The 11,261-nt window shown below is 50.4% G+C and overlaps 2 protein-coding genes across 5 annotated transcripts; one reads left to right on the forward strand and one right to left on the reverse strand.

Annotated features, from left to right (window-relative positions):
* The first annotated feature begins 24 nt into the window (after positions 1-24).
* On the forward strand, positions 25-10,503 carry Blcap (BLCAP apoptosis inducing factor). 2 transcript variants are annotated; one of them, XM_027421260.2, is made up of 2 exons: positions 25-161; positions 8,561-10,503. In XM_027421260.2, the coding sequence occupies exon 2, from the start codon at positions 8,735-8,737 to the stop codon at positions 8,996-8,998; it is 264 nt and encodes an 87-aa protein (XP_027277061.1). In that variant the 5' UTR covers positions 25-161; positions 8,561-8,734; the 3' UTR covers positions 8,999-10,503. The 2 variants fall into 2 exon arrangements, with proteins under 2 accessions (XP_027277061.1, XP_027277060.1); XM_027421259.2 differs by lacking the exon at positions 25-161 and adding an exon at positions 395-547.
* On the reverse strand, positions 4,643-6,569 carry Nnat (neuronatin). 3 transcript variants are annotated; one of them, XM_027421264.2, is made up of 3 exons: positions 6,498-6,569; positions 5,515-5,590; positions 4,643-5,262 (listed from the first exon to the last, which is right to left on the reverse strand). In XM_027421264.2, exons 1-3 carry the CDS (start codon positions 6,567-6,569, stop codon positions 5,033-5,035), a joined length of 378 nt encoding a protein of 125 aa, XP_027277065.1. In that variant the 3' UTR covers positions 4,643-5,032. The 3 variants fall into 3 exon arrangements, with proteins under 3 accessions (XP_027277065.1, XP_027277066.1, XP_027277062.1); XM_027421265.2 differs by lacking the exon at positions 5,515-5,590 and adding an exon at positions 6,205-6,313; XM_027421261.2 differs by having other exon boundaries at positions 5,170-5,262; positions 5,510-5,590.
* Positions 10,504-11,261: the final 758 nt, after the last annotated feature.

The raw sequence follows: 11,261 nt of genomic DNA on the forward strand, positions 1-11,261 counted from the left end.
CACGTTCTGAGCCCAGTTCTTTGCCCATGGTTGAAAGGGCCAGATCTCGTGGCCAGATCTGAGCCACGAGATGTTTTCTCGGAGTGCGTTGACCACAAGATAGAAGAGCTTAGTGGGAATCAGGGCAACTAAGCGACGCCGGCCCGCCCCGCTCTCAAACAGTAAGGATCACAATCTGCTGCATATGCATAAGGGGACCATAGGCCAGAGGTTCGGGGCTACCCAAATGCGCCTGATTAAAAATTCCTCGGGCTTGAGGAACTCAGAGGCCTCCTAATTTTACTCTAGCTCATATATAGCTTAGGAAAGATGTTTTGTGCCGGACACTGAGGGAAAAGTACCCGAGAGTAGTCCCAATTTGGGCCTGTCTGTCAGGCGTCCGCGGCGGACAGCCCGATTCCGGGCGGGGTCCTTGGGCCGCTCGACTAGAAGATGAAGGGGGCGTCTCCCCAGCTTCTGCGGCGTCGGTGGCGAGCTAAGGTGGAGGCAGGCTGCGGCGGCGACGGCGACGGCGACAGTGGCGGCAGCGCCATGGCGGGGCTCGCAGGTATCGTGGCGTCGCCCGCCTGGGCAGGGTGAGAGGTCCTGGGCGCGGCCGCGGCGCCATGTTGGCCCTCCGGGGTCACCTTAGGCGCCGCCTGGCCCCTCGCCGGGACTTTCCTTCCGCGCGGCCGGGGGCGGGCGTACCCGCGTCGGGCGACCGCCCGGCTTCTCCCCAATCTGGACCTTGGTGGGAGTGTCCCCTTCTTGTCCCGAGGGTGGGTTCCGGGGCTTCTAGCTGTTACTTTTGCCTACAAGGTCAGCGAGCTCCCCGGATGGGACTGGGACAGAGGGGCGCGACCACCACCTCCTCTGCTCGAGCCCTTGGCAAGGGGCTCAGCTTCTGAGAGGCGGGCCACTCTTTCCTCGCCACTTCAGTCTCTTCTCCCCTCCTTCCGAAGAAGTGTGGGGAGAAGGGAGAACTAGGCTCCCAACCCTGTCTTTGGTATCTGGAGTAATTGGGTGACCATCTGCTTCGGGTCCCGGATCCTTCTCCCACAAACTTTTCACCGATTCTGGACACCGGTTCCCTCTCCTCCGGTGTGTGGGGAGTGGCCCTCAAGGGCAGCAGAAGGAATGGAATGCCTGTCACACTCGCCTTGGCCTGGAAAGGAAGAATGGGGGATGGGGACAATCGATTTTTCCTTCCTCCTTCCAAACCACTTTTCGTTTCCTTCTAGGTCCCATGTTTCTTTTTAGTTGGGAAACTGGGACCTGTTCTGGTTTGTAGGTTCTTTCTGTTTATAGGTTCGGATCTTCTTTTGTCCCTTTCAGGGAACTGATGTATTGGGGACGGCTTCTCTGCCCTGCCTGACATGGTTCAACCATCCTGTCAGCCTTCTGGACTTCAACACCAAAGCCAGGACCCAAAAAAGTTTCGTTTTATGTGCTCATGCCAAGTGTTAGAGCGAGCTTACTTGTTTCTTTTAAATCACAATTCATTAATGTCAAGAATTCCTATTCAGAGATTGGGTGTCTGGAACATTGGTCAGTTTCCAGGGACCCGATCAATTCTGTATCTGAAAGTGAGCATCTTCAAGTTGCTGCCAAGTCAGTTTAACTTCTTGTCTGTTGTTTCTAAGGGGAATCAGAGTTAGGCTGCCCTCTGTTCTTGTTCTCTATCTTTGAAACACGTGCGTTTCATTGCAAGCTTGTCACTGTGTGATCTACCAAGAGCCGTTTATTGCCTTCCTCTCTGTCTCCTGGCTCTGCCCCAAGAATGTTCAGGTATCTGTATCCTGCTGTGGTATAAGCCCTGTGGAAGGGAGACAGGATCGTTTCCAGAGAAGATTGTGGTGAATGTGGAAGAAGTCAGTGGTCACCTGGAAAAAGAGACTTTGATAGACTGGGGTGTGGGGGCAGAGACAGAGAGAGAGAGAGAGAGAGAGAGAGAGAGAGAGAGAGAGAGAGAGAGAGAGAACACATTTAAATCTCCTGGGGGAGATTGCCAGCTGAGACTCTCCCTTTGGGGTGTTGGCTCCTGAAGAGATCCACGTTTGAAAGTAGATATCTAGGAAGTGGCCAACAGCAAGCCTGCTTGCCCCAGAGCCTCAGTAGAAGGAGGCTATCTTTGGCTGGCCCCATAGCCCAAGCCAGAAAACATATACCCTGTCCTGTCCCTCAAAGGAATCCCTTCTTTCAGTCACAGCTCAGTCACTCTGCAGATAGAGGTAACAGTCACCTAGAACCACATTTCTAAAAGTTTTGGTTCTCAGTGACCTCCACCCTACTGAACTTGAACTAACTGGTCAGCCCAAGAAGCAGCCTTCTCTAGCATTAGTCCCTGGAATCTTCATGTGTTACTAGATTCCCGTAAAGCTATTCCACTTCCCTCACAACTTGTGTGCTCTGCCTTTGTCCCTGCTTGGAGGTGGCAGCCTCTTTAGGAAAAAGGGATATCTAGCTCTGTGTACTAAAGGCTTGGCAATAAAGGAACACACCCCATTGTTTATGTGAGAATAAAATGTTTAAATAGTATATACCTTGCGGAAACATTTTATAAATAAGGTATATTTGGATCAGGCTTGCAGATGTAACACAAGGATGGGGCATGAACACATTCCTTCTGCCTTCTCTGGTGGGTTTAGTTTGCTGTCAGGACAGCAGGGTATGGGGTGGGAGAAAAAACTGGATAGTGGACATTGCGCATTATAAAAGCCACCAGAGCAGCCCTTGCCTGGAAGTCCACCTAACTACACTACACTCAGCACTGCTGGAGGGTAGATGGAGGAAAAAACTTTCATCTGGAGAGCCCTGAAGTTACCAGTAGCCTCCTGGCTTGCAGGTGAGGGGACAAGATGTGCTATGTCCAAAGTAGCCAGACTTCTTCCTCCCTTTTTGACCTGTCTTTGTGAACTCAACTGGCATCTAGCTTATGCCTAGGTTAGAACATATGGAACAATAGACTGACAGTGCCTGCCCCCCACGTCTCCAAAGAGAGAGTCAGCCTTCATTGGGAGCCTGTGTTGATATGTCCTCATGGCTCAATGGGTTTAGTATGACAAACTACAGAAATTTCCAGTCATGAAGGAAGCAGGTGCTGACTGCTGATGAGTAACCCTGGGGCTAAAGACCTGACCTACCTTGGCAGCAGCTGTATCCCCCTCCTGAGGAAGATGGAGTCTTAGAGAATGCATGTCACACCCAAGTCCTGTGGAATCCTGACTTTCTCTGATGTGTATGGGGTTCATCTGGACCTTAGAGAACTAAAAGCAACTTGGCTGAGAAGCCTAAGCTGATTTGATGGATGGTAAAGTTTTGCTCTACTTGCCTCCATAATTCCCTGGTGCTGAATGAAATTACAAGTATTTTCAAAAGTACCAATGATTGACCTGAAAATTAGGCTTTCTTGGGGGGATTGAGACATGATCAGGGCTCCAGGGGGTCAAGGTGCTTTGTGTGCCCGAGTATTTATGATGTTACAACCATGACTAAGGGATTTGAGGAAGTAGCAGGCAAGATACATGATCTTCCAACTCATTCCTTTAGTATTAACATAGGAACAGGTGCAGTGACCAGGATGGATAAAACCAGAGATGTAGCTTAACGGGTGGCAGGGCCATTTGGTGAGGCAGTCATCTGACACTTGTGAGAAGAGCCGAGGCTAACCAAGGAGAGGGGTACTAAGCGAGCAGCCCACCCTCCCTGATGCAATGGAATGGACTAGCAACCTGATAAGGTTGTTTAGGATATACCAAGAAAGTTGAGGGGGGCAGTATCTAGTTGGAGGGTGGAAGAGTCAGGCAAGATAACCTTGGGGTGATCCTGGGGCCTAGAGCATTGAGCTGGGTGGAGGAGTTGCCAAACCATGGCTTTGTCTAAGCTAGTGCCCCCTCTCCTGCCCAGCAATCATTTCTTGGGGCTCTGGGGTGGAGTTCTCAGGTATAGCTTTATATTCTCAGATCAGCCCTTATGGTCCTCAAGATCCCATTTAAAGGGCCATTCCCATTTACTTTCTCCCCATCTTTCCCAAATTGAAACCTGACATGGTACCTTATCTCAGGACCACCAAGTAAACATACCCATCATCCTGGGGAAGGGGATTGTCCCTTATTCTGGGACAGATGAATACCACTTTTTGATTGGGGATGAGAAATAGCCCTTTATTTTAGGACAGTATTGAAATGAGGCAGGTATGAGAGTCTTCATTCATTCTTGTTTTCTTGTCCCCCCTCCTCCGTTTCCCTCCATAGTGGGCACATTGCCCAGCTTTAGAGATGTGACGCTGTCGCAAAAGAAGCCACAAAGGAACTTTTGGTGCACCCCTACTGCCCTGCACAGTCCTAGGACACTGTACAAGACAGGAGGGATCCGTTTTTATTTTTTGTGGGGGTGGTCCCTGATCTCGAGGAGCTTACAATCTAGCTGGGGAGACACAACTAACGCACACTTAAACTAGTACAATTAGCGACTACCACAATATTGACCACAACGGCTGCATGAGATCAGGGATAGCAAGATCAGTGAAGGCCCGGGTCAGAGAAGGCGTTTTGGTGAAGGTTGGATTCAGTTACTGGTTAAATAGGTCCGAATCAAGTGACACTTTTTGAGGGGGGGCTTGAAAGGCACGGGGGAGGGGGGAATGAGGGAGCAAGGCAGGAATGTGTGTGCCACAGACAAGGGACATCCAGAGGCTCCACTGAATTTCTTAACTTTCTTCCTCCCTCACCACGCCCTCCAGTCCCGCCATGTGGCACACAGTTGATGTTTTCTCTTCTGCACTAAGATTCAGGGCTTCAGCTGGTGATGTCAGAGTGTCCATTCTGCTGGTTGGTGGGGTGTTGGATCTCTGGTAGGATCTCGTGTGGCTGAAATGGTGCTGTTCCAACTTGGTCCAGATCAGAATGTGGTGCCTACACCCAGATCTCCAGGGTTTGCTCCATTTTCCCCCTCCTCTCCCACCCGCCGGTAGTGGGAAGGGGGCAAAGGGGCTGGAAGGGAACTCATATCTTCATCGTTTGTCGGTGCTGCTTCTCTGGGGCCTACTGGCCCCTCACTGACCTTGGCAAGTGCTCCTCTGACGAGAGAGCACAGGAGACCCCTCATTCCTGCGCGGCACTGGCTCCCATGCTGGTCGAGAAGCACAGGAGCACCTGATGACACGGCCGCCCAGGGCTGGGATCTGGGGCCTCAGTTGGGGGCTCGCTGCCTGCGCTCCCCCAGCACCTGCCGCCCGGTCCTGGACACTGTGTGCGCCAGCTTCTGCAGGGAGTACCTGAACACCTGCGGTGAGAGATCCAGGACCCACCCTTAGAGAAAGACCTGTGACTCTGTAATGCTGCTGCTGCTTCTGCTTGCTGATACTGCTATGTGCCCGCCCCAGCCCCGCCCCCGGCCCCGCCCGCCTGTCCAGTGTAGCCTGGAGTGGCGGGCGCGGCACAGCTTGTCCACGAGTCAGGGCAGCTGGAGCTTTTCCAACTGCTGAGAGCTGCATGGCTGCAAGCTGATTGGACCCACAACTTAGGTATACCTCACTTCTCGCAATGGGCTGTGTCCCTGGTGGATTTCGAAAAGCGAATCCTACCCAGTAAATGCAGCATTCCAGGAACACCTTGAAGGAAATATGCAATTCCTTTGGCAAAGGATTCCTTTAGCAGGAACTCTTCCTGAAAAGGGAGCTCTCGGGGTAGATGGGTTTTTGTGCACAAAGCGCCTTCTTCCAATTTGACTTTAAGAAAAGCACTTTTGTGCGCCCTCTCTTTTTCCATACAATGGTTTGCCCTTTGGGGGAAGCTCGCTTTCCCTTTCCATTTTTTCCCCGTGAAAGACATTTTCCTCAAATTATTTTATTCAAAGTGTGTATCCAGTTCTATTTTCTGTCCCTTTGTCTCACTTCAGTGCTCTTTATCTAATGATTTTTTTTTTAACTACCAAGTGCCTTTGTCTGGTTTATTTTTCCTGCAATGCGTGTTTTCTCTATTATCTCCCCTTTACTTTTTCCCTTAATTTATCGAGGTTTTTTTTGTTGAGTGTTTTTTTTCCTGAAAGTGCCATTTTCTAACTTATTTTTCATCCCACCCCACAAGTGTTGTATGTGTAATTAGTGTATTCTAAAAGAAAATTTCCCGCAATGCGTAATTTTTTAAGGCGAAATTTTTCTGTGGGCGAGCTGTAAAGTCTCGCACACAAGTGCCCCGCCTCCCTCCTGGGACTGAATCTGAGTACAGCGGGTGTTTCTTAACGCATTGGTCGCGTTAAGATCGTCCGCAGCGGGCGACCGCCGCACCCCTGAGTCTTTGTTCCCGGCTGGGCGCGGGCGCATTGGGGACAGGGTCTGTGCGAGGATGTGGGCACGGGAACGGGAGGGGACAAATCATACCACCGCGGCACTTTGGTAGACAGGAATCACGGCAATTGGGATAGAATGGGTTGGGGAAGGCGGCAGTCGCGGCGGGGATTAGGGGTCTGGGGCGCGCTTCGGGTGTCCTCTCCCACCCAAAGCCCGGGCGTATACTCACCTGCAGCAGCACGCGGAAGATGTACCAGCCGATGATGAGCAGTTCTGCCGAGGCTGCTGCCACTGCGGCCATGGTTCCGATAGTGAGTGATCGAGAACGAGTGCTGTTGGGCGCACTGCCGCAGCCGCGGTGGCCGGGCCTTAAGTACCCGCCTGCCACCTAAGTGCGCATGCGCGCTTGGGGGAGGATTTGAGGGGTGGTGGGGGCCGCTCCTCCTTTGCCAGGAGAGAAAAAAAAAATCTGGGAGCTGGAAAGATGGCTCAGTGGTTAAGAACACTGACTGGCTAGTCTCTCAGAAGTCCTGAGTTCAATTCCCAGCAACTATATGGTGGCTCACAACCATCTATAATGAGATCTGGTGCCCTCTTCTGGCCTGGAGGGTTACATACAGACAGAACACTGTATACATAATAAATAAATGAATCTTTAAAAAAAAAAATCTGTCCTTTCCACACCGGCCCCAACCTCCTGAGTCCGCTCGCTTGTAACACCCTTCCAGGAGATTCTGCGTTGCCCGCTTTTGAAATCCGGTGTAAAATGGAGGGAGTCATGGCTCTAGAATATCGAGTGAGGGTAGGGTGCAAGCCTTTTGGTATGACACACCTACGTCTGCAAATCCGAGCCTCATAACCAGTGCCGCGCTAAAATATACCTTCCATACGGTTGGGAAAACCAAGTTATGGGAGGCAATCTCCGAAAGCAAAAAGTATACCCCTTTCTCAGCACTCCTAATATGCAGTGAATTTTAACTGCTGTTTTGTGAGAGTCCTTAATTGTCTACAACTTTCCTGCCTGTTGCTTCCCTGGCTCTGCCTAGCAGGCCATGGTGCCTGTGGTCCTGAGCTGGACCAGTGTTCCGGTCTTAGTAGCTAAAGCGATTGTATCTCCTCTGAAAGGGATGTAGGAAGGATTGATGCCCTTTGTGTGCGCCAAAGGAGCGAGATTTATGGAGAAGTGGTCCAAATGTATTTGGAACTAGTTTTCTGCGGGGCAGATGATATCAGTCTCTCTCTTGTGCTCCCCTCCTCCAACCCCTAGTAGGTCTGCCTGAGTCTGGGTGGTTCTTTGTATCAGTTTGCTTCGTGGCTGGAGCACAGAACGGATTTTGGTGTAGCCACCCAGGGTTATGTCTTAATATGGCTGCTGTCGCCTAGTTTCAAAGTAAAGCAGTGTCCTTCTCTTATAAATCTCTAGTGGAGCATGGTTAGGGTGGAAAGACTAACTTGCAATCAAGCTACTTGGCACAGAGGCCAAATGTATTTGCCCCTATGTGGACAGGATATTAATTTTGATTACAAACTTACAGAGACCTGGTTCTGTTCAATGTCAGTAACAGATGAAGGTTTAGTGTTCCAAGTGTTGTGGTTTTGTGTGTGGGGTTTTTGTTTTGTTTTGTTTTTAACATTGACTTTCAAAGAAGTTGGCTGGTTTGGGCTAAATGATACTAGACTATTTGTAAAAAGCAAGCATGGCCCAGGGTGCCATCTTAAAATATTTGGTGCCACTTTACTGTGCCTTTCCATAGGTTGCCAGGATCTTTGTATCTACTGTCTGGCATCCAGGTTAGCAGTTCACAGATAACTGCTGTAACTTGACGTACTCCTCGCTCTGGAGCTGCAGATGCGAGACAAGCTACAGAACCATTTCTTACCACATGGGGGCACAACACCAAGTCCATGGTGTCCTGTGGCAACCACAGGGCGGTATTGTGAGGTCTGGGACCTTTGAGGACGGGCCGCAGCCCCAGGAGGCGATACATGATCTCTGCTGGGCAGGGTCCAGGCAAAGCCAGTCCACTGTGGGGACCGTGCCCTCCTGGGAGCCCCCAGTAGAAGCCCAGGGACGACACACCCCAGGAGGCTGTCTTAAACTAGTAATTTGGATAGGAGTAGACACTCAGGGGTGGGTGGGGAGGAAAGGGCAATCACATTTGCTGTTGTTAACCATGATCCATTTTCCCAAATAAGTATACATTTTGTTCCTGTTTTTTTTTGTTTGTTTGTTTGTTGTTTTTTGTTTTTGTCTGTCTGTCTGTTCTTTGTTGTGTTGACTTTTCTCTTCAGGATCCTTGCTGCCTTGGTGATCCCGGGCTGACAGCCAGAGAGCACAGCGGCTCAGCTCCTGGAGAGAGAGTTGAAGAAAACGGAGGGCAGCCACCTGTGCCTGCTGGCTCCCATTAGGTCGGCTCCTGCAGCGGTGCTTGGCAGCCTTGGTGAAGGCCCTGCCCGGCAGAGATCATGTATTGCCTCCAGTGGTTGCTGCCCGTCCTCCTCATCCCCAAGCCCCTCAACCCCGCTCTGTGGTTCAGCCACTCCATGTTCATGGGCTTCTACCTGCTCAGCTTCCTCCTGGAACGGAAACCTTGCACAATATGTGCCTTGGTTTTCCTGGCAGCCCTCTTCCTTATCTGCTATAGCTGCTGGGGAAATTGTTTCCTGTACCACTGCTCCGATTCCCCACTTCCGGAATCAGCCCATGACCCTGGTGTTGTGGGCACCTAACAGCTGCCGAAATAGCTTTCTGAGGAAGCAGAAGACGGGAGGGGAGACATTGACATAGGTCATAAAGCATTGGAGTTTCAAATCCCGCAGCCCTGCGGGTGCCACATTCCTAATGGAGCCTTTTGGCCTGTGATGTTTTATCCTTATAATGTGAATAATGGCACTGACCGGTGCTTCTGTTGTAGCGTCCTGTAGTTGTGGGTGGTCTTATGGTTGTGTATTCTGTTACCATCTGGGTCCCGGCTGACGGATTGGCCCACCCCCTTGCTCATCGTTTTGGGGAGTCTCCACCCATCCTGGTCAGTCACCCTTGGTATGACCTGGGCAGATACAATGCTAGTCTCATTGTCACCTCCATGACCCTTCCTCGTCAGGATCTTCCTCCGTCCCTCCACAGTCCCTTTTCCTGGTTTCCCCTTGGTTCTCTCCCACCCCTGTCCTTTTGGGGGGAGCACCTGTCCAAGACAGGGCTTGTTTTTGCACTTATCTCAAATTTGAAGAGATTGCTGACGCCCGAGAGCCTCGCTTTTTCACCCCTCTTTCCCTGTTGAGCAGGTGAGACGGAATCATGTCTCAACTGCTCATTGTCCACAAACCTCCAGTATTTTCTCTGCCTCATTTTTAAGAAAGAAGCAATGGAGAGACATTGTTCTTTGGCCTGGGTGTCTGGCCTCTTGCCTTCCAGCCCAGCCTCTCTCCCTTTGCTCTTCCTCCTGCCTCTCTCAGCCGTCCTAAGGGGACCACCTCTTGTCTCCAGTGCATGCTCTTCAGGAGGGAGGTATGCAGTATTCTTGTAGACCCAGTGGTCCCCAGCTGAGGGAACGGGAAAGTATTATGTGTTTCATAGCAGCCATGATTCCCTTCATAGGTGTTTGGGTATTTTTTGATGTGCTCTGTATATGTGTGCACGCACGCGTGTGAGAATGTGTGTGTGTGTGTGTGTACACATACAAATACATATGTATATTCCTTTTGAAGAAGCTTTACTGAATGTGTTCTGATTTTGAGGTTTAGTAGTAGTAGCTAGCTGTAGTAGGTCCCACTGCAGTTTTTATTTAGCATGGGGATTGCAGAGTGACCAGCACAGTGGACTCCAAGGTGGTTCAGACAAGACCCAGGGAGCAGTGGCCATCATCCTCCCGCCAGGAGCCGCGTCGTTCCTGCGCACATAGACTGTACACTATGAAGAATGCACAGGAAGACTTGATGACTTGGTACTTGTTTTATTTCCTCTGCGCTTCAGTAACAAGTGTTGGCAAATGAGACTTTCTCCTGGCCTCTGCCCACTGGGGAGCAGCATGGTTGTTCTTCCAGTCGGAAACGTCCTTTCTTGTGTGCCAGTGAGGGTGGTGGGCCAGGCCCAGAACTGAAGCACATCTGGGGAGTTGGACTTCGAGGCCACACTTGTGAAACACTCAGACTGCTGTTGTAAAGCTTTTTTTTTTTTTTCTGGTGTGTTCGTTCTACAGCTGTTTGAAATGTTTAATAAAGCTTTATAAACTTTACTTCATGGTTTGATGTGGCTGCAGTCCATTTGGGTCATGGTGTTGGATTTCTGAGGGGGGGGGCAGGGTAAAACACAAGGGGCTGAGTCCTTGGCGCCAAAGTACCTTAGCTAGAGAATTTGATCTGTTCTCTGGAGAGCAGATGGTGGGGCTGGGGGAGGGGCGAGGGGCAATTGAGGCAGTGAACAGGAGGAAGTCTGAAAGTTTTCAGAGATGAGACATTTGTACTTCTCAGCTCCCATGGCTTCCCACCTGAAACTGTTTGCTCGATACAAGATTTGAGTAATTGATCCCTTGATAAACAACTTAGGACAGCTGGGGCTCTAATCATCAAGGATTTTTATGGAGCTGCTTTTGAAGTAAAAATACGTGAAACCCCCTCATGGCATTTCAACTGGAAAAATAAATAAGGTTTGCCATCTACCCAGCATATCTCAGGTGATAGCTAGAAGCACAGGGGGTGCAGTCCTTTGCTGTAGATGTACACACATTAACTGTGGCTATGACTTGGGACACTCAGTTGTGGCAGCATGTCAGGGCTCTGTGCTGGACATCCATGTCCAAGCCTCTTCTCTGTGAAAAAGCAGAATAGAAGCACTGCCTGAGAAGTCAGAGCTGTTGTGAGGGCTGCTAGGGTAATGTTTGAGGATGGTTTGGTGAGTTTAGGGAAATTCATGGTGACCTACATAGACTTTTCTTTTTCCTTTACTGTGGGAAAGCTGTGTGGATTTACTTCTGCTCTTCTGCCTGTTTTTTGT

The sequence above is a fragment of the Cricetulus griseus genome, chromosome 6, assembly GCF_003668045.3.
Source record: "Cricetulus griseus strain 17A/GY chromosome 6, alternate assembly CriGri-PICRH-1.0, whole genome shotgun sequence".
Classification (NCBI taxonomy): domain Eukaryota; kingdom Metazoa; phylum Chordata; class Mammalia; order Rodentia; family Cricetidae; genus Cricetulus; species Cricetulus griseus.